General features: G+C 43.3%; 1 protein-coding gene across 4 annotated transcripts; it reads right to left on the reverse strand.

Moving 5' to 3' along the window:
* Positions 1-451: 451 nt before the first annotated feature.
* LOC311130002 (GRIP and coiled-coil domain-containing protein 2-like) lies at positions 452-22,675 on the reverse strand. Of its 4 annotated transcripts, none has more exons than XM_084162590.1 (23): positions 22,488-22,675; positions 21,864-21,920; positions 21,424-21,508; positions 20,801-20,868; positions 20,569-20,673; positions 20,082-20,429; positions 19,793-19,950; positions 17,934-19,650; positions 17,741-17,798; positions 17,284-17,483; positions 16,884-17,003; positions 15,516-15,680; positions 15,323-15,427; positions 14,883-15,045; positions 14,432-14,532; positions 14,024-14,239; positions 8,333-8,454; positions 8,074-8,250; positions 7,736-7,944; positions 4,793-5,011; positions 4,508-4,647; positions 4,225-4,426; positions 452-2,077 (listed from the first exon to the last, which is right to left on the reverse strand). In XM_084162590.1, exons 1-23 carry the CDS (start codon positions 22,491-22,493, stop codon positions 2,004-2,006), a joined length of 4,815 nt encoding a protein of 1,604 aa, XP_084018716.1. In that variant the 5' UTR covers positions 22,494-22,675; the 3' UTR covers positions 452-2,003. The 4 variants fall into 4 exon arrangements, with proteins under 4 accessions (XP_084018716.1, XP_084018717.1, XP_084018718.1 ...); XM_084162591.1 differs by having other exon boundaries at positions 21,864-21,917; positions 22,488-22,651; XM_084162592.1 differs by lacking the exons at positions 21,864-21,920; positions 22,488-22,675 and adding an exon at positions 21,779-21,860.
* Positions 22,676-23,099: the final 424 nt, after the last annotated feature.

The raw sequence follows: 23,099 nt of genomic DNA on the forward strand, positions 1-23,099 counted from the left end.
TGGTTGAAAAATGAGTTTTAATGACTCCAAGTGTATGTAAACTTCCGACTTCAACTGTACCTTGTCCATCATGTAGAGGCCTATGGGATATTAATTGAAGAGGTAAGGGAGGAGGATGGAAAATCTGATCTGCATAACATACCAATACCAATTGACATATCTTTGTATGCCTCCTTGTCTGTATACCTACAGACACAAAAGTGAGCAGGACTTCACATTTTTTCTTCTCTCTAAACGTGTGGATTATTGCTCTTTAGGCTCCCCTATTGGTAAATATAACAACTTTTAAAGATATACTGTAACTTCATTAGATTATAACTTTTTCTAAATGACCAAATATTACATCAATTTACCTCAAAATCATTTCATTGAGGTGACTTAAAAAGTTGAGATGAGACATTACATTTTTAGTTGAGCAAGAGTAGTGGCAGGCAGGAAAAGTCTTAAAAAATCTATTTGGTTATTTTATTTGAATTGTCATGTTTATTCACAGTTAAATAATCTCTTAGGAAGAAGGATGGTGGTTAGGCTACTGATTGCAGGGCTCCTTTTTATATAAATTGGTTGATCTAAAATGTACGCTTAAACTTTGACTTATTTGTCCTTTTCTAAAACATGTCTTAACCCAGAGCACTATAGATATCAACTTCAACCAAACTGCGAGGACTGGAAACCCTCACCAGTTTACAACATCAGTAATGATTCCTAACCTTATAGCCTAATAATCTCTTAAAATATTATTTTAATAATTAACAATACTTTCCCAGTTTAAATATAAAATTATTCATTACAAGTACATTCAGTTATTCCCATGTATTACTTGTCCCCATCTGGCCTCATTCATTAATAAGAAGCAGAAGCCGCTGCCTTAGGAATGACACAGAACAACGACATTAGCATATAACCCTGGGTAAGAGATGGGCCAAATCTGAACTGGCACTTCATTCCGAATATAGTGCAATATATGGGAAATAGAGTGCAATTTCAGGCGCAGCCTTGGTCATAGTAAATGAGAGCCTAATGTGACTCCTATACTTCATGTCACAGTTGGTGCTAGTCCACCAAGTCTGTAAATTCAAGTGCAAAGATAGGGATTTACTCATTTACAAACATCTTTCTGATGTGATATGAAGCACTACCATAGGACTACAGAGCAGAGGCTTGTATTTTACCCAATCATTCATATCTAGTACCCTTTCTGCATGTTTGGTTAACTTGGAAAACAAGCAGCCCCACATTGTAATAACATGGTAATTTCACAGCAAGTACATAATAATTACTATACATACACACGGACCAATTACAGACTATGTACCTACATATTACCAGAGCATCCTTTGGTATGTAATATTGATACATCGAAACAGGTGTGAATTGAACATGTGAATTGTTATAATTAAGCAATAAGGCCCGAGGGGGTGTGGTATATGGCCAATATACCACGGCTAAGGACTGTTCATAGACACAATGCAACGCCCTTAACCCCCGAGGTGCCTTATTGCTATTATAAACTGGTTATCAACGTAATTAGAGCAGCAACAATAACTGTTTTGTCATACCCGTGGTATACGGTCTGATATACCACGGCTGTCAGCCAATCAGCATTCAGGGCTCGAACCACCCAGTTTATAATTGTTGATTGACCACTCTGCATTAGAGCTTAACTGAAATGTGTTATCACAGTCATAGTTCACTTCATTAACCATTGTAACTTAGGCGCTGCATGGAGCTGATTATTATGAAGCAACAAATTCAGTCGTAAAAATTAATCAAAGTATTGAATGGGAGGCAATGAGGAATCATCACACCATGACCGGTCCAGTAACTAAACAGTTAAAAGAGTACTGGCTTGTTTTGCTGCTGTCAGTACTTGCTTCATTTCAAGTAGATGAATGATCATCAATAATATATTAAGACTTTTCAATAACTCCAGTTGATCAGACATATTGACCAGATGAAAGTGAAGGCAGGTAGAGAGATGGCAATAGTTGATGTGTGTGTGTTCATCTGATGCCAGACCAGCTGTGTAGGTAGGAGGTCCATCCGGAGCCTCTTGCTCCTCCCACCTCCTCCTCACCTGAAGCAGAACAGAGACAGGTTCAGAGACACAGGTAGGACACTACAGTATTTACTATACACTATACCAGGGATCATGAACTAGATTCAGCCATGTGACATATACACTATACCAGGGATCATGAACTAGATTCAGCCATGGGACATATACACTATACCAGGGATCATGAACTAGATTCAGCCATGGGACATATACACTATACCAGGGATCATGAACTAGATTCAGCCATGGGACGATTTTTTCTTGAGCAGATGGTCAGGGGGGCCGAAACATAATTACTAATAATTAGTTGACAGCAAATTAATCGCAAGAAGCCCAAACAGATATAATATTGGCCACTTTAGGAAACCTATTTTTTAAAGCTTAGAATCCAGATCACGTTCTGCGCATGTGTGACTTTACGCACACATTCATTTTTCTAACGTAGCTGCTGCTCACACTCCCCATCCCTTCACTCTTCTGAACCATGATGATATAGCCCATGTCTCATATTTCTGAACAGTTGAAATAAAAACACTGCAGCGATTTGAATAAACATTCCAAAACATATATTATAAAAGGCTACAACCTTCTCGGTCTGTCTGTTGCAACGGATATTGCAGTTGCACAAGCAGGACTCAGTCCCTACACTTTGAAGAAAAAACGATTCGCGTTTTGTGTGATGTAGGCTAATCTTTATAGTTGCTGCCATATCGTAGTTCCTGAAAAGATAACACTACTTGACAGCCTCCTGCGCAGCTTAGGCAATGTTCGCAATGACGATGAAAAAATAACCAAAACAAAGGCGATCATTGCGGCAGCGGAGCACTCAGCACAGCAGCTACGTAGGCAGCGGAGTCGGCACTCAGCTATGTAAAATGCCCAGAAATATACATATTTTTTGCCTGGGCAAATTGGGATACAGAAACTCCTTATCCATAGCCACTCCGTATAATATTTGACTAAAACATAATAATTTAAAACCTTGCTTACATTTGTAAACGATCACATACACTGAGTGTACAAAACATTAGGAACACCTTCCTAATATTGAGTTGCACCAGCTTTTGTCCTCAGAACAGCTTCAATTTGTTGGAGCATGGCCACTACAAGGCGTCAAAAGCGTTCCACAGGGATGCTGGCCCATGTTGACTCCAATGCTTCCCAAGGTTGTGTCATGTTGGCTGGATGTCCTTTGGGTGGTGGACCATTCTGGATACACATAGGAAACTGTTGAGCATGGAAAAACCCAGCAGCGTTGCCGTTCTTGACACACTCAAACCAGTGGCCTGGCACTAACTACCATACCCCGTTCAAAGGCACTTAAATATTTTGTCTTTCCCATTCACCCTCTGAATGGCACACATACACAATCCATGTGTCAATTATCTCAAGGCTTAAACATCCTTATTTAACCTGTCTCTACACTGATTGAAGTGGATTTAACAGGTGACATCAATAAGAGATCATAGCTTTCTCCTGGTCAGTCTATGTCAATGTTTTGTATACTCTGTGTATAGCTCTCTATGCGTGGGAATACTTTGGAACAGATTTGGAACAAATCACTTAGAGCTAATTTGCTGGTGTTTTTACAGTAAAAAAATTGCTCCGAAAACTTAGTGGGGCAAATAAAATCAACCTCGGGCCCGGTTGATTCCAATGTTGACCTACATAAAATGTTGATTTCTCTGCAATTTCACTTAACTTACTACTCACACTGAGCGATCGATGGGTGTGTGTGTGTGTGTGTGAGAGAGAGAGTATGTGTGTGTATGTACAGCGTGTGTGTTGGTGTGTCTGTGTAAACAGTGTGTGTGTGTACACTACCGGTCAAAAGTTTTAGATTACCTACTCATTCAAGGGTTTTTCTTTATTTTTACCATTTTCTACATTGTAGAATAATAGTGAAGACATCAAAACTATGAAATGACACATATGGAATTATGTAGTAACCAAAACAAATCAAAATATATTTTATATTTGAGATTCTTCTAAATAGCCACCCTTTGCCTTGATGACAGCTTTGGCTAAGACTACATGATTCCATATGTGTTATTTCATAGTTTTGATGTCTTCACTATTATTCTACAATGTAGAAAATAGTAAAAATAAAGAAAAACCCTTGAATGAGTAGGTGTTCTAAAACTTTTGACCGGTAGTGTACCTACCCATTGCGATAGCACCCAGTTTATTCTTCTCCTCAGGGCTGAGTTGTAACATGGTGTGTATGACGGGGAGCAGAGCCTGTCTCTCGCTGCCTGACCGCAGGAAGATGAACTGCAGGAGGACATTCTTCAGATACTCCAGGTTGGCTACACTCTTCTCTCTCTCATGGTTACGCTCCAGACGACGCACCTCAGACTTCAACAGCTAGAGAAGAAAGAATATTGACACAAGTATGAATGCGTGAGCACTGTAAAAGAGAGAGCGAGAGAGAGTGTGTGTACATACGTTGACCTGTTCCATCAGAACAGCATTGGTAGCCTCGGTCTCATGCAGTAGACTGTTCATGTGTTCCATACTGCGTGTAGCTGTGGCCAACTTCTGATTTAACTCCTCTTTAGTTGGCTCCACCTGCCACACAAACGGCTCTGGAACCAATCCCACAAACAAATGTCCCTTTAGCAGACAGTTGTATTCAAAGACACAGTATCTCAAATATGTGTCTCTTGTGGGAATAAAACCAACAACTACAGTATGTAGCCATTGAAATCATGCATGGACACAAACACATACCCTGTTTGGGGTCTGGGGAGGTGAGTAGTTGCTCCAGTGAGGGTAGGGGTGTGTGTGTGGGGGACAGGGACTCTGTCTCAGTGGTCTCCATGCCCTCTCCCTCCTCTCTAGCCATGGACTGGAGGTCACTGAGGCCCAGGCCCAGCCCCCCCATCCCCCCGTGGTCCACGGTCCGGCGGTCCACCACTGGCTTACGACTGGTCTGGACTGGAGCTGGACCTGGAGAGAGACAGGGGGAGGGGACGGTGGAGAGGGAGCGTAAGACAACACATATCATCTAGTCGGGCAGAGTGCAACAATGTAATTCCCTACTTCACCATGAGAGGGTGCTGGTGTGAAATCCTGATGCGTAGAGGACTGGGGGATAAATTCAGAAAAGAGGATGATAAAAAGAACTGTGCTGAAAAAGAGCGGACTTCATATAGGTACAGTTGAAGTCGGAAGTTTACATACACTTAGGTTGGAGTCATTAAAACTCGTTTTTCAACCACTCCACAAATTTCTTGTTAAACTATAGTATTGGCATGTCGGTTAGGACATCTACTTTGTGCATGACACAAGTAATTTTTCCAACAATTGTTTACAGATTATTTCACTTATAATTCACTGTATCACAATTCCAGTGGGTCAGAAGTTTACATACACTAAGTTGACTGTGCCTTTAAACAGCTTGGAAAATTCCAGAAAATGTCATGGCTTTAGAAGCTTCTGATAGGCAAATTGACATCATTGGAGGTGTACCTGTGGATGTATTTCAAGGTCTACCTTCAAACTCAGTGCCTCTTTGCTTGACATCATGGGAAAATCAAAATAAATCAGCCAAGACCTCATAAAAAAAATTGTAGACCTCCACAAGTCTGGTTCATCCTTGGGAGCAATTTTCAAACGCCTGAAGGTACCACGTTCATCTGTACAAACAATAGTACGCAAGTATAAACACCATGGGACCACGCAGCTGTCATACCGCTCAGGAAGGAGACGCGTTCTGTCTCCTAGAGATGAACGTACTTTGGTGCGAAAAGTGCAAATCAATCCCAGAACAACAGCAAATGACCTTGTGAAGATGCTGGAGGAAACAGGTACAAAAGTATCTATATCCACAGTAAAACGAGTCCTATATCGATATAACCTGAAAGGCCGCTCAGCAAGGAAGAAGCCACTGCTCCAAAACCGCTATAAAAAAGCCAGACTACGGTTTGCAACTGCACATGGGGACAAAGAACGTACTTTTTGGAGAAATGTCCTCTGGTCTGATGAAACAAAAATAGAACTGTTTTGCCATAATGACCATCGTTATGTTTGGAGGAAAAGGGGGAAGGCTTGAAAGCCAAAGAACACCATCCCAACCGTGAAGCACAGGGGTGGCAGCATCATGCTGTGGGGGTGCTTTGCTGCAGGAGGGACTGGTGCACTTCACAAAATAGATGGCATCATGAGGAAGGAAAATTCTGTGGATATATTGAAGCAACATTTTACATTTACATTTTAGTCATTTAGCAGACGCTCTTATCCAGAGCGACTTACAGTTAGTGAGTGCATACATTTTTCACACTGGCCCCCCGTGGGAAACGAACCCACAACCCTGGCGTTGCAAGCGCAATGCTCTACTAACTGAGCTACAGGAGGGACATCAGTCGGGAAGTTAAATCTTGGTCGCAAATTGGTCTTCCAAATGGACAATGACCCCAAACATACTTCCAAAGTTGTGCCAAAATGGCTTAAGGACAACAAAGTCAAGGTATTGGAGTGGCCATCACAAAGCCCTGACCTCAATCCTATAGAAAATCTGTGGGCAGAACTGAAAACGTGTGTGCAAGCAAGGAGGCCTACAAACCTGACTCAGTTACACCAGCTCTGTCAGGAGGAATGGGCCAAAATTCACCCAATTTATTGTGGGAAGCTTGTGGAAGGCTAAAATATTTAATTCTCTCTACTATTATTTTGACATTTCACATTCTTAAAATAAATTGGTGATCCTAACTGACCTAAGACAGGGAATTTTTACTAGGATTAAATGTCAGGAATTGTGAAAAACTAAGTTTAAATGTATTTGGCTAAGGTGTATGTAAACTTTCGACTTCAACTGTAGGTTTGTGTGTGTGAGAGAGAGAGACAGAGGTAGAGAAAGAGATAGGGCGGGTTCCGGTGGGCAGACGGTGTCTGATTGATGGACTGAGAGAGAGTGAGAGACGTGTGGGTAGAACCACCTGCAGCCCGCCCTGCCCTTCACACCCTAGAGAACACACACACAGTGATGGAGTCTCTCTGGAACCTCTTGGCCCTAATTTGCACTTGAAGTTAACATAATTTTCGCTTTAAGATTCAAATCAAATCTTCAACCGTTTAAAGTTCAGTGCAGATGAAGGAAGAGAGACAAGGATGTGATTATATGATGTAATTATATGATGTGATTATAGGAAGGGATCCAGCCTTGCTGTCTCCAGAAGTGCGACTGCGCCCAACTCTTGTGTTAGGGTGGCACTAACGACCAGGCTCTCCAGATGCCAGTGTGCTGGTGCTACCCAGAGGGGCGGGCAGAGCAGGGCTGGATGGGCTCTTTATAGCCTTCACACTAACACCTGGCCAGCCTGAGATGAAGGAAGTCTCCTCTCTCTCCCATCTTTAAACAGCTGTACTACGACACTAGACGAGTAAGATCAAAAGACAGAGAGAGAGATAGATGGAGTGTGTGTGTTTACTCGGAGTGGCTCCAGAGGGCAGCTGTGTGGGAGGTGATATATTAGCTCTATCAGCTCTGCTCTCTCATACTCAACTCACAACCCCTCTCTCTACCTTTCCCCTGGCCTCTATCCCCTTCTCACTCTCTGCTGCCTCTCTAACCCAACACTCACCCCCCTCCTCTCTTTTCCACTCTTATCCTCTCCAAAACCTCACTCTATTCTTTAACAGTCTCAACCCAATCATCAGCCTCTCCGGTCTTACTGGTCTGGTTCTGCAATGTGAATAGTTGGTTCTCCAGCCTGGTCGTCTGGTTCTGCAGGGTCTCTACTGTAGTTCTGTGTTCGTCCTGAAGGTGGCGGATCTGCTCCCGGAACCCTGAACGTTGGGAGTCGGCCTGGGAGGTAAGCTGACCCACCGTCTGGGCATGCTCTGTCCGCAGTGACATACTCTCCGCCTGGAGAGACAGGAGTCTGGAGGTGGGGGGGGGGGGATAAAGAAGAAGGAGGGATGGGAAACGTTAACCCACTGAGCTAAAGTCTTGGCATGAGCTCTGGGAGCTAATACAAGACTTCATGCAAGGTTACTCCTCCTCCACACACCTCTCTCTGAGTTCAGCCTCTTTAGTGACGGTCTCCTGCAGTATCTTGTTGTGTCGTTCCAGCAGTGTGTCGTGTTCCATCTGGAGCTGTTGGAACTCTGCAGTGCTCACCGCCAGAGTCTGCTGACTGACCTGCAGCTTGGCTTTATACTGGTCCACCATGGACTCCATCTGGTCCCTGTGACACACACATTATTATCATATAACACACACATCAAATATGTCACCATATAACACACACACAGTATCTGTCCCTATACCTCTCCTGTTTGGTGGCGTGTCCGTCGCTCTGGGCTGAACTCTTGTTCTTCTGCTGTTTGAGGACATTGTGAACTCTGACCTTATAGCTGTCAAACTCAGTAGTGACAGATGACAGCTCAGCCTGGAAACAAAATACACACCACACATTGATTTAAGTTTTCATTAATTCAATGCTTAACAAACTGTTTGTCAGCACACATATTACGTGGTACCGGTATCTCTATTTTCACCCTGAAGTACAATTAGGTGTGTTTCTGCAGATCAGCAGCTATAAATATGACGGTGTATAGCAGGGGTAGGCAACTAGATTCAGCATCAGGACGGTTTTTGTCGGAGCAAATGGTCGCGGGGCTGGAACATATAGTGCCAAAGTGGAATTATGTTTTTCGAAATGTTTACAAATTAATAAAAAATGAAAAGCTGAAATGTCTTGAGTCAATAAGTATTCAAACACTTTGTTATGGCAAGCCTAAATAAGTTCAGGAGTAAAAATTTGCTTAACTCACAAAAAGTTGCATGGACTCACTCTGTGTGCAATAGTGTTTAACATGATTTTTGAATGACTACCTCATCTCTGTACCCAATATATATAATTAAGGACCCTCAATGTAAGGACCCTCAGTTGAGCAGTGAATTTCAAACACAGATTCAACCATAAAGACCAGAGGTTTTCCAATGCCTCGCAAAGAAAGGCACCTATTGGTAGATAAGTAAACATTTAAAAAGCAGACATCGAATATCCCTTTGACCATGGTGAAGTTATTAATTACACTTTGGATGGCTTATCAATACACCCAATCACTAGAAAGATACAGGCGTCCTTCCTAACTCAGTTGCCGGAGGAAGGAAACCGCTCAAGGATTTCACCATGAGGCCAATGGTGACTTTAAAACAGTTACAGAGTTTAATGGCTGTAATAGCAGAAAACTGAAGATGGCTCAACAACATTGTAGTTACTCCACAATACTAACCTAATTGACAGAGTGAAAAGAAGGATGCCTGTCCAGAATAAGAAATATTCCAAAATATGCATCCTGTTTGCAACAATGCACTAAAGTAATACTGCAAAAAATGTGGCAAAGCAATTCATTTTGTGTCCTGAATACAAAGTGTTATGTTTTGGGCAAATCCAATACAACACATTACTGAGTACCACTCTCCATATTTTCAAGCATAGTGGTGGCTGCATAATGTTATGGGTATGCTTTTAATAGTTAAGGATTGGGGAGTTTTTCAGGATAGAAAAATTAACGGAATGGAGCTAAGCACAGGCAAAATCCTAGAGGAAAACTGGGAGTTGAATTCACCTTTCAGCGGGACAATAACCTAAAACACAAGGCCAAATCTACACTGGAGTTGTTTACCAAGAAGACAGTGAATGTTCCTCAGTGGCCGAGTTACAGTTTTGACTTAAATCTACTTGAAAATGTATGGCAAAACCTGAAAATGGTTGTCTAGCAATGTGGAAAGCTCTTAGACTTACCCAGAAAGACTCACAGCTGTAATCGCTGGCAAAGGTTCTTCTACAAAGTATTGACTCATGGGTGTGAATACTTATGTAAATTAGATATTTCTGTATTTCATTTTCAATAAATTAGCAAAAATGTCTAAAAACATGTTTTCACTTTACCATTATGGGGTTTTGTGTGTAGATAGGTGAGATTTAAAGAATGTATTTTATCCATTTTGAATTCAGGCACAACAAAATGTGGAATAAGTCAAGGGGTATAAATAATTTCTGAAGGCACTGTAATTATAATAATTTGTACACTGCAAATTGACCACAACTAAGCCCAAAAAGAGATTGTATTCGAAAATAACAATAATTTACCTTGATTACATTTGAGACACGATCACGTCTCTATTTTGTTTGTTTAGTAAAAAAAAAATCTGCTGAATTCCTGGTGATTTGTCTTTTTTTTCCCGCAAACAAAACTTCCCCCCCAAAATGTATTTGGCCCGCCTGTTGCCAACCCCTGCTGTATAGTGTGTGTGTGTGTGTGTGTGTGTCAATGATTAGATATTGTAGTGAATAGTACAGTGTTAGTGTGTAGGTCCTGGAAGTAGGCAACCCAGCAGCACTTCCTCTACCGTGGAGCCAGACAGTAACGTTCATTATCACCCACTAGACCCCAGGGAAATAATACGATTTGGTTTCAACCATTTAGAAAAGCTGCACACTCAAACTCTACTGATGGGAAATCCATGAAGCCATTTCTTCTGACTGAGCTGGGCTAAAAGAGGGGATGGAAAGGGAGATTGGGAGATGGGTTGAGCTAGGTCCAGACAGAGGTTGAGAGAGGAGAATGAGCAAGAGAGTGAGAGCGAGGAAGACGGGGTTGAGGCTAGAGAGGGGGGGGAAGAGATAGAGGTGGGAACGGAGAGAGAGAATAAGATGAGCGAGAAAACCAAATGTGTGCATGTTCGTGTGCGCCTACGCGTGTGTGTGTGTGTATGTAAACTACCATTCAAAAGTTTGGGGTCACTTAGAAATGTCCTTGTTTTTCGAAAGAAAAGCAATTTTTTTGTCCATTAAAATAACATCAAATTGATCAGAAATACAGTGTAGACATTGTTAATGTTATAAATGGCTATTGTATCTGGAAACGGCTGATTGTTTATGGAATATCTACATAGGCCCATTATCAGCAACCAACAGTCCTGTGTTCCAATGGCACGTTGTGTTTTCTAAACCAAGTTTATCATTTTAAAAGGCTAATTTATCATTAGAAAACCCTTTTGTAATTATGTTAGCACAGCTGAAACTGTTGTGCTGGCCTTCTTGAGACTAGTTGAGTATCTGGAGCATCAGCAATTGTGGGTTTGATTACAGGCACAAAATGGCCAGAAACAAATAACTTTCTTCTGAAACTCATCAGTCTATTCTTTTTCTGAGAAATGAAGGCAATTCCATGCGAGAAATTGCCAAGAAACTGAAGATCTCGTACAACGCTGTGTACTACTCCCTTCACAGAACAGCGCAAACTGGCTCTAACCGGGATGCTGACCTTCTAGGCAGAGTTGCAAAGAAAAAGCCATATCTCAGACTGCCCATCTTAATCTTTTCTTTTTATTGGCCAGTCTGAGATATGGCTTTTTCTTTGCAACTCTGCCTAGAAGGTCAGCATCCTGGAGTCGCCTCTTCACTGTTGACGTTGAGACTGGTGTTTTGTGGGTACTATTTAATGAAGCTGCCAGTTGAGGACCTGTGAGGCGTCTGTTTCTCAAACTAGACACTAATGTATTTGTCCTCTTGCTCAGTTGTGCATCGGGGCCTCCCACTCCTCTTTCTATTCGGGTTAGAGCCAGTTTGCGCTGTTCTGTGAAGGGAGTAGTACACTACCGGTCAAAAGTTTTAGAACACGTACTCATTCAAGGGGTTCTCTTTATTTTTTAAACGATTTTCTACATTGTGAAGACACAAAACTATGAAATAACACATATGGAATCATGAAGTAACCAAAAAAAGTGTTAAACAAATCAAAATATATTTTATATTTGAGATTCTTCAAATAGCCACCCTTTGCCTTGATGACAGCTTTGCACAATCTTGGCATTCTCTCAATCAGCTTCATGAGGTAGTCACCTGGAATGATTTTCAATTAACAGGTGTGCCTTCTTAAAAGTTAATTTGTGGAATTTCTTTCCTTCTTAACACGTTTGAGCCAATCAGTTGTGTTGTGACAAGGTAGGGGGGTATACAGATGATAGCCCTATTTGGTAAAAGACTAAGTCCATATTATGGCAAGAACAGCGCAAATAAGCAAAGAGAAACGACAGTCCATCATTACTTTAAGACATGAAGGTCAGTCAATACGGAACATTTCAAGAACTTTGAAAGTTTCTTAATGTGCAGTCGCAAAAACCATCAAACACTATTTTACATTGACATTTTAGTCATTTAGCAGATGCTCTTATCCAGAGCGACTTACAGTTAGTGAGTGCATACATTATTTTTATATTTTTCATACTGGCCCCCCGTGGGAAACGAACCCACAACCCTGGCGTTGCAAACGCCATGCTCTACCAACGTCCCTGCCGGCCATTCCCTCCCCTACCCTGGACGACGCTGGGCCAATTGTGCGCCGCCCCATGGGTCTCCCGGTCACGGCCGGCTACGACAGAGCCTGGATTCGAACCAGGATCTCTAGTGGCACAGCTAGCACTGCGATGCAGTGCCTTAGACCACTGCGCCACTCGGGAGATATGATGAAACTTGCTCTCATGAGGACCACCACAGGAATGGAAGACCCAGAGTTACCTCTGCTGCAGAGGATAAGTTCATTAGAGTTACCAGCCCCAAATAAATACTTCACAGAGTTCAAGTTACAGACACATCTCAACATCAACTGTTCAGAGGAGACTACGTGAATGAGGCCTTTATGGTCAAATTGCTGCAAGGAAACCACTACTAAAGGACACCAATAAGAAGAAGAGACTTGCTTGGGCCAAGAAACACGAGCAATGGACATTAGACCGGTGGAAATGTGAGATTTTTGGTTCCAACCGCTGTGTCTTTGTGAGACACGGTGTGGGTGAACGGATGATCTCCGAATGTGTATTTCCCACCGTAAAGCATGGAGGAGGAGGTGTTATGGTGTGGGGGTGCTTTGCTGGTGACACTGTCTGTGATTTATTTAGAATTCAAGGCACACTTAACCAGCATGGCTACCACAGCATTCTGCAGCGATACGCCATCCCATCTGGTTTGGGCTTAGTGGGACTATCATTTGTTTTTCAACAGGATAATGACCCAACACACCTCCAGGCTGTGTAAGGGCTATTTTACCAAGAAGGAGAGTGATGGAGTGCTGCATCAGATGACCTGGCCTCCACAATCCCCCGACCTCAACCAAATTGAGATGGTTTGGGATGAGTCGGACCGCAGAGTGAAGGAAAAGCAGCCAACAAGTGTTCAGCATATGTGGGAAGTCCTTCAAGACTGTTGGAAAAGCATTCCAGGTGAAGCTGGTTGAGAGAATGCCAAGAGTGTGCAAAGCTGTCATCAAGGCAAAGGGTGGCTATTTGAAGAATCTCAAATCTCCATTTTCTTTTGATGTGTTTAACACTTTTTTGGTTACTACATGATTCCATATGTGTACAATGTAGAAAATAGTAAAAATTATGAAAAACCCTTGAATGAGTAGGTGTTCTAAAACTTTTGACCGGTAGTGTACACAGCGTTGTACGAGATCTTCAGTTTCTTTGCCATTTCTCGAATGGAATAGCCTTCATTTCTCAGAACAAGAATAGACTGATGAGTTTCAGAAGAAAGTTATTTGTTTCTGACCATTTTGAGCCTGTAATCGAACCCACAATTGCTGATGCTCCAGATACTCAACTAGTCTCAAGAAGGTCAGTTTTATTGCTTATTTAAATCAGCACAACAGTTTTCAGCTGTGCTAACATAATTGCAAAAGGGTTTTCTAATGATCAATTAGCCTTTTAAAATGAAACATTTGGATTAGCAAACACAACGTGCCATTGGAACACAGAACTGATGGTTGCTGATAATGGGCCTCTGTACGCCTATGTAGATATTCCATTAAAAATCAGCCGTTTCCAGCTACAATAGCCATTTACAACATTAACAATGTCTACACTGTATTTCTGATCAATTTGATATTATTTTAATGGACAAAAAAATGACATTTCTAAGAGACCCCAAACTTTTGAACAGTAGTGTATACCTTGGCAGTGTTGGCCTCCTGCTGTAGCGTGGTCAGTCGGTGTTGCAGGGAGCTGCTTGTTCTCTGCTGTTGTTCCGTCAGAGTCCTCAGCTGCTCCTGCAGCCTGTGGCGCTCCCCAGACAGGTCACAACACTGGATCTTACTGTTCTCTAGCTGCTGTTGGTGGGTCTCCAGTTCTCCCTTCAGAGAGGCAAGGGTCATCATCTGAGAGGCTTCCTGCACAAACAAACACACATGCGCTTACAAACACACACTACAATGTGAGTGTTTCTAAGGCAACCCCAACTAGGCTCCTACAATGTATTAACGTAACCTAACACTGTCAACATTCATTATAATACAGTAGTGACGTCACACATAGGGGAAAGCAGTAAGGGGAACACAACAAAGTGGTTCCTGGGGTCTGACCTGTCGCTTTGCGTCCGCCAGGTCTTTCTTGGTTTTCACCAGCAGCTGTTTCATCTTGGAGCTCTTGTCCTCCCCCTGCTCCAGCTGGGACTTCAGACCCTCTGGAGGATCACACGTTTCAGGAATGAAATAATACAGAAATGCATTAAAGGGCATCATTATAATGAATGAAACCCATTATAGAAACGTAAAGGATTTTGTTCTACTGTAACCTGATTTAGTGCCGTTTTAGTAGGTTAGTTGTAAGAGAACTATGTCAGTGGGGCGAATGGTAGTGATTGGTGTGATAAATGTCCCATGTAGCTCAGTTGGTAGAGCATGGCCAAGCGCTAGGGTTGTGGGTTAAATTCCCACAGGGGACCAGTACGAAAAAAGTATTAAAATGTATGCGCTCTGGATAAGAGCGTCTGCTAAATGACTAAAATGTAAAAATGTATAAATGTCTGCGTACCAATCTTCTGGTTGAGTGTTTCTTCTTTCTGAGTGTGTGTGTGTATTTGTGTTTTCAGCTCCTCCACACACACATCTTTCTCTGACAGTTTGGTGTTGAGTTCTTTGACCAGGCGTTCATAGTCTGCCATCTCCATGTCCAACAACGAGCTCTGCTGGGCCTCCTGGAAGGACAAAACACACACATATTCACAATAGATTCACACTGCACCGCAACATACACACACTGAATCATGTTTCTAGACATCTTAGTATGAGTAATGGAAAAGCAGCTTCCAGTGCTTGAGGGGAAAACGTTACTTTGACATCCTTCTAGAGTCTGAGAGTTGTTTTTTAGGACTAGAGGCAACACGACACACAACTCCCAGTGAGGGTTAGAAGGAAGGGCTTCACCAGCTCTTTATTTGAGTGGCCATGCCGTGTGTGTGTGTATGTGTGTACCTTGCGTAGCTGCTCCAGCTCTTGTGTTGTCTGTTGAGACTGCTGCTTCTGTCTGCGGAGCTGAGCTGTCAACTCCTCTACCTCCTTCTGCAACGACGACAGTTCCTGGAGACACAAACAGAGTTAACATAGTACACGTACACGCACGCACGCACGCACGCACGCACGCACGCACGCACGCACACACACACACCTTTGTCTTCTGTTCCTTCAGTAGTCTCTCAGCCTGATGGTCTCTGTTCAGGGTGTTTGTCTGTCTGTGTAGCTCTGCTGTCTGTCCTTCCATCTGTCTCACCATGCTCCTCAGAGTCTCCATCCCAGTCATCAGGTCCTCTCTCTCCAACCACAGCTGCTCATGCTGGACACACAGAAAAACATACATTTAAGAAAACTTCACTCAAGAGTTCTTGACAATCACCAGTCCCCTTGGCCATATAATCAGCCAGCCAGGGATAGAGAATACACTTCAACATATCTAACATAAAGACATCCAGGGAAGTCTCAGACACTGTTCAGACACTATTTTGAGTTTCTCTGTCTGTACTTCCAGTCTGCAGTCCCAGGGGAGCTCTCAGCTCACACAGCCATGACCAGCATCTCCCTCAGTAGAGACAACGCTACAACACCAGATGGAACCAGACACTGGTTTATTTACACACACTCCATTACTTCACTAGAAAGACAATTAGGAGGAGATGATAATATCATAAGAAGTGGAATGGAAATAATTAACTAATGGATAGTTTATATTTGTACTGAGGGGGAAATTGTCAGTCTGGTTGAGCACGCTGGAAGACTGAGCATGGTTTGTGTGTGGGACTGTTGTGTGTGTGTGTGTAATGGGAATATTTGTGAGGCGCACGGCGATGCAGTAAGGAGCTCGAATTTTATTTTTATTTTTTTGTGCGTCACACCCTCTGTAATGAGCCTCCGGAATACATTCCCAGAGCAAGCATAAATTGGCTTTTACTCTCATCCCACACACACACATTAACTGATTGATGTGCACTAAACTAAAGACTTCAAGTCATTGGTGTATGTCATGGGAATATTTAAGATGAATAAAGTTAATATTCAGTTTAGAGTTAACACAATGTTTAGCATATTTATATATTTTCTCTTTCTGTAGTACACATGATTTCCAGTGTTCTGTTTGTAACACTTCGGTTGATGGTCACTAGATCTGATGCTGTATGTTATGGATTCAACTCATATCTGTTGATAGTGATTGACGCCAGACTGGAGGTATAAGGACCGAGGACATACTGATTATTACTGTATTCTGTGAAACACTGATTCTGTAGCAGCTGTTATAGTCACTGCCCTTTGTTTTGACTTCCTACAAGCCTCTCTGGCTGGTGTTTACAGTACACTTTGTGCTGTCTGATTAGTATATAACGGGCCTATCTCCAAGAAGCCAGTTAGACATTTTCTCTGCTTCTGTGCTGGAGGTGTCTTCCTGTTGCAACTTGTAATGAACCTGATTGATTTATGATTGAATGTATCTGCGACTGCTCTTCTCTTTTGCACCTGTAAATTCCTAGAACAGTGTATGTGATACCTGTTGTACAGCGGTGTTGAGTCGTTTGGTCAGCTCTGAGATCTGTTTCTCAGCTCCCTCAACCTTCTCTCTCTCCTTATCCAGCTGCTCTGTCTGCCTGTCGTAGTCCAGCTGCAAGTTCTGTAACACACAAATGAAATATTAAAACACATTCATTATTGAGTAGGCATTGTACAGTTCAATGCAGAATAACACATACTATATCAAGCTGCCTGTTCTACACAGTGACAGGGTATCCATCCATTCAGGTCTGGAACAAAACTCCCATTACACTGGGCAGAGTGATTTGATCTCTATTGGCTCACAAAGCCAATTCATAAAGACAACCGAATGAACCCATTTAATGTGGCTGTTTTGCATTACTAACTGAAACACAAACAGAAAGCTCCTTATTGAGTACCTTGTATCCCTCTGCTCCATGGATGATGTCTTTCATAGAGCAGGTTACTCTCTCTCTCTCAGCCTTCAACACCTCCCTTTCCTCCTTCAGAGACACAGCCTCTTTCCTGCTGGTGTCCAGCTCCTTCCTGGCTTTCACAGCCACAGCCTTGATCTTATTCATCCTCTCATCCTTCTCTTTTCTTTCCTTCTCCAGCAGGGCTGCGATGAAGGGATGGGGGGATGGAATCGAAAGAGGACACAGAGACATCATCACACACAGATCACTGGCAGAATCAGAATCCCTTAATGATTGGCACTTTGTATCTGTCATTCTTATATGAGCTTAATAATCACCTAGAAAGAAGAAAACAGGCATGACATTGTTAGTACTGCTCATCTGTGTTTACTGGTCATAGTATCACACACACACTTTCCTGTTCTGGACCTCTCCATTACAGTAGTAATTAGGAACGTACCGATTTTCTCAGTGAACTCACTGGCTGTGTTCTCCTCTGACACAGTGGAGGCTGTAGACTGTTGGGGGGAGAGAGGGAGGAAGAGAGAGACAGGGAAGTGGAGGGAGAGGAAAAGTAAATCTGTAGAACTAATGAAAGATACCTCAGCAGTCGCTGTAACAAACTTGAAGACACTGACAGAAGAAGCACTCACCTGTAGGACAGCAATCTCACTCTTCAGCTGAGATATGACTTTGTCCTTCTCTGTTAGCTGCTGTTGTAGCTCTCTCCTCTCCGCTTGTTCTTCCTCCTTCTGCTCCCTCTCTTTGTCTGCCAGTGTCTCTGTAGCCTTGCTGACCTGGGCCAGCAGTTCCTGGTTCTCTGTTCTCATCTTCTCATTGGCCACTTTCATCTCTCCCAGGTCTCTCTGTAGAGCTTCAGTATCCCCCACCAGCTCCCCCAGATTACACTTCAGGAGGCTCCTCTCCTTCTCAAGCTCCTCTATACGAGCCTGCAGCTCCTCCACCTCCTCCCCTGGGCTCCCCTGCACCTCCTCAGACCTCTCCTTCTGCACCTCCCCTAGGCTGCTCTTTAGCAGGCTCCTCTCCTTCTCCAGCTCCTCTATACGAGCCTGTAGCTCAGCCTCCTTTTCTCTTTGGCCTTGACTCTCCTCCACCTCCCTCTCCTCCCTCAGCCTCACCACCCCCATCTCTCTGTCCTGCAGTGCTGACAGTGTTCGGTCTCTCTCTGTGCTCACCACATTGAGTGTCTCCTCTAACTCCTGAACAGCACTCTCCTTCATCTGTAGCTGAGAGAGGATCTCCCCGTTCTGCCTGCTCAGATCCTCCATTGAAGCCTTTAGCTCGAGGGTTAACGCTGTCTGCTCCTCAAGAGAGGCCTTTAGCTCAGAGGCTAACACAGTCTTCTCCTCCAGAGAGGACTTTAATTCGAGAGCTAAATCTGTCTTCTCCTCCAAAGACATCTGCAGCTGCTCCTTCAGCCCCTTGGCTGCCTGTGTCTGCTCCAGGAAGCTCTCCAGCCTCTTCTCCAGGCCCTGGACCTTCTCCAGCAGGCTCGCTCTGTCTTCATTCAGCACTCTCACCTTCTCCACCAGACTCTCTCTCTCCTCAGTTAGCCCTCTGACTCTCTCCTGTAGCTCCTGGATCGCTGACGTCCCCTGTTCCTTCATAGCTTCATACTGTCTGACGAAGTCCCCGGTCCTCTGACCTAGCTCAGTCTCCAGGCCTCTCAGGATGTCTCTGGTGTGTTCGTACCCAGCCACCGCCTGGCTCCTCTCTTTGGCTAGAGACTCACATTCACCCACCGCCTGGGTATTCTCTCTAGCTAAGGTCTCACACTGGGCCCTCAGCTCCTGGACCTCCAGGATCAGTCTCTGCTGTTCATCCAGGGTCAAGCTCTGGTGGTCTGTGTCAGGGACAGGGCTGGACAAGCTCTGTCTGGGACTGGAGGGGCTAGCAGAGCTGGCAGGCAGGCTGTACGCTGGTTCTCTCTGTGGCCCGCTCTGCTGGAGCTGAGTGAGGGCTGGAACCTCCTGAAGGTCACACTTGGGGGTTGCCGGGCTCAGAGGGTCTCGGTAAGTGGTCATATTCAGGTCAGGGGTCGCACCTTCCTGTGTCATCAGCAACTCATCGATCTTAAACTCTAGCTCCTCCTTCTCTGTCTGAAACTCCTCCCTCACCCTATCAAGCTCCGCCTCCAGTTGAGTTTTCACATTGCCCAGGAAGGTCAGTTCATCTTGCAGCATGGTATTCTGGGATTGTAGGTCCTCCAAGGCGGATCGGAGCTGTCCAGTCTCCGTCTCTCCATCACTGGCATCAATCTGACTTAAACCAGACAGCTCCAACATCCTGGCTATTCCTGAGCTGCGGCCGCTAGGCTCCTCCTCTTCCTCCTGCACATCCTGCAGGAAGCTGTCATAACAAGAAGAGGAAGAAGATTGGATTAATGAAGCACTTTTTAAAGTGTCTCAAAGCGTTTTACTGTACAGTCTACATCTCATGTCATCCAACACCAATATCTTGTCCAACACCAATGTGTAGCAGTAAGACCCACCTGTCTTTGAGAGCGAGCTGCTCACTGAGTTCCTCTTGGAGGAATAGCAGTCTCTCTCTCTCCATCTCAAAGTCCTTCTCCAGAGCTCTCAGCTCCTCTTCATGTTGCATGCTATGCTGGGCCAACTCCTCTCGTAGGTTCTCTACTTCCTGCTGGGCCTAAAAGAAAAAGAAACACACATACAGTTTATTGCAACATTTAGACCAGAAGGTCTTTGTCAGCTGTCGGCTTACAACAGTGTGAGGGTATTTCTTTTGTGAAATTTTTCTTACTCTACTTTTGAACTAACCTCTGTCTGTGCCTTCTGGTGGTCCTCCTGCAGCGCTGCAGCCTCCTGGGCGCTTCGCTCCACGGCTGCAGCTAGCTCCGTCTGCAGACTCAGGATCTGCAACTCCAGGCTGTGACTAACAGCTTCTCCACTATCGTTTGTATCTTCCTTTTTGCTTTCCCTCTGCTTTTCTTTCTCTCTGTCACTCTCGTCTTTCTCTCTCAGAAAACTCTGAAAGAATTTGACTTCTTCTTTGTGTTTGGCCTGGGATACGTGCATGGCCTTCTCAAAAGTGGCCATCTTTTTCTGGTGGTCTTCCTTGGCCTGGTTCAACTCTCCCTGCAGGGTGGCCAGTTTCCTTACTGCGTCCTGGTCATATTCAACAGAAAACATAAAGTTAGAACTGGACTGGAACAAAAGGCTGAACACCCTGCAGCTATCCAGGACTAGGGTAAGTGACCACTGGTCTGGCCTTCACAGACCCATAACATGGTCTACTACAGTTCACCTGTTCCCGCTGCTTGATCTTCTCATTGTCCTTCCGCAGTAACACTGCACTCTGCTGGGTCTCAGCCCTCTCCAGCAGCAAGGCACTCATCCTCTCGGTCAGCTCCTGGTAGAACAGAATAGAATACCACAGAATAGAATAGAATGGAAAACACATTACTTACAAACAAACACTCAAAGCACTTCAACAGCAGCTTATTCATTTTCTCATGTAACAATTTAAGACAACAAACCTGTATGACGGAGTCGTCTGACTTGCCTGTTGGCTGAGATTTGAGGGTGTCAACCTCATTTTCCAAATCTGAAAAATATATTGGGAAATAAAAAGGACAACAATTGTTAAAAAGGAAATCCTACTACTGTATTGATATTATCAACCATCACAACATTGAATAGTAAACCAATGGTTATTTTTGCACTGTCTCCATGCACACTCACAGGACTCTATAGACACCCACGCACACTGACACTCCAACACACACATAACATGCACACACATTTATACTGACTCTACACACACATACAATCATAATTTACATTGCTGCTACTGTTTATCATATATCCTGATGCCTAGTCACCTTACCCCTATACATATCTACCTCTATTACTCCAGTCTCCCTGCACCTTGTAAATATGGTATTGGAACTGACCCTGTATGTAGCATCTTACTTTCTCCTGTTCTTCTTATTTATATTTCTCGTGTGTTTTTGTTCTACCTTATGTTATCTTTAGTGAAACATTGATATTGATTATTACACTGTTGGGTTTGGAGCTTGCAATAATGATATTTCACTGTACTTGTGCACGTCACACTAAAACTTGAATCTAAACAGTGTATGACAGGTGCATCATGTACCTGCACATTTGGACTTCATCTTCTGGATGGCAGCCATCTGCTTCTTGGCAAACTTGATGAGGTCATCCTTGGACAACGTGTCCAACTTCATAGAGGTAACAAACAGTAAGACAGAGGTAACAAACAGTAAGACAGAGGTAACAAACATTAAGACAGAGGTAACAAACAGTAAGACAGAGGTAACAAACAGTAAGACAGAGGTAACAAACAGTAAGACAGAGGTACCAGTGAGACATAGAAAGCATTATTTTAGGGTCTCAGTACTAGTCTTTTGATATTATAAAGTTCTCAAAAGTATGAGCACAAAGACCAATCAATTGATGTATACATCATTGATACAGAAAGTGTACATTACATTTCAAAATACTGTAAGACTGATAAAGGAAGCATGGGGTGGTGGTGGGTAGGATAGTATTTCTGAGAACTCGGGAGTGCTGCACCTTTGACTTTGCTGCACCTGAAGGTGGTGAGGCCACAGACTCTGGGCCAGTGTCCTGCTGATGTGGAGACAAAACAATGACATAAAACAGGATATACCGGTATGACTCTCTCTCTCTCTCTCTCTCACACACACACACACACACACACACACACACACACACACACACACACACACACACACACACACACACACATATATATATAGAGAGAAACATCATGTATAGCAAATTTCTTAAGCACCAATCTCACCTTTGCAGCCTTGGCAAACAGTACAAAAGCGATGAGTAGGTATCACGTAGCTAATCTCATCTAGATATCCATCTCTGCCTTTGGTGATACCGAAACATGTGAATACTTCTGGATGAGGAAACAGCTAGCTAGTTGTCCATAGCTACCATTATAGCTAGCAAACTAGACCAGTAACTTTGGCAAGGTTTATGACTTAACTATCAGTTCATGTTAGCAGTTGTGTAGTCAGTACTATTGCATATTATTTAAAATGGCGATTTAGTTGTCATTACTATTATGTTAGCTAGCTAGCTATACTAACGTTAGCTAAGCCTGCTACTAGCCAGTCAGACGTGCTAACAACAATCACTTTCATGTCGTTGGACCAAACTTACCTCCATCTTGATCGAAGCAATGTAACTAACCAATCGTTAACGAAATCGGTAGTCCGTGTAGCTGAATATCTGATATATGTTATTGAATTGTACGATTTGAAAACTAAAGCATTTCACTATTTTGATGATCTCCAACGCTAAGCTTCAATTCATTTCCGACTTCGTCAAACAACGTCCACACGTACGTCACAGCGAACATAATCGATAGTGCCTGCCAGACTTCAGACTGTCTAATAGTAAAAACGGCAGATAATTTTTTTGTTTCAAAGTAACATTATTTATACACCTCACTAGGAATTTCCAGGTGAACAAAAGAGAAGAGCAGTCGCAGATAAAGTCAATTATATATCAATCAGGTTCATGTCTATTAGCTTCTTCTTCTTCTTCTTCTTCTTCTTCTTCTTACTGTGCGGGATGGAAACAAGATTACCAAAAATTGAACAAAATACCCACCAAAAAACTACCAAAATATAAAAAAAATACACAAAAAAATACTAAATCAAACAACTTTTCTGTTAAAAAATAAAACAGATCTGATCCCTACACAGGCTCAAGGGGAATCTGGGAGGGAGGGTCTTCCGGCGCCAGTACCCCTTGCAAGTCTTCAGATGT

Source organism: Coregonus lavaretus (assembly GCF_964263955.1).
Source record: "Coregonus lavaretus genome assembly, chromosome: 5".
NCBI classification, from domain to species: domain Eukaryota; kingdom Metazoa; phylum Chordata; class Actinopteri; order Salmoniformes; family Salmonidae; genus Coregonus; species Coregonus lavaretus.

Coding starts and splice junctions, on each gene's coding strand:
- LOC311130002 (XM_084162590.1), bottom strand. Junction 19,951..20,081: donor ACCAGAAGGCACAGACAGAG/GTTAGTTCAAAA, acceptor TTTTTCTTTTAG/GCCCAGCAGGAAGTAGAGAA. Junction 17,004..17,283: donor ATGGAGCAGAGGGATACAAG/GTACTCAATAAG, acceptor TGTGTGTTACAG/AACTTGCAGCTGGACTACGA.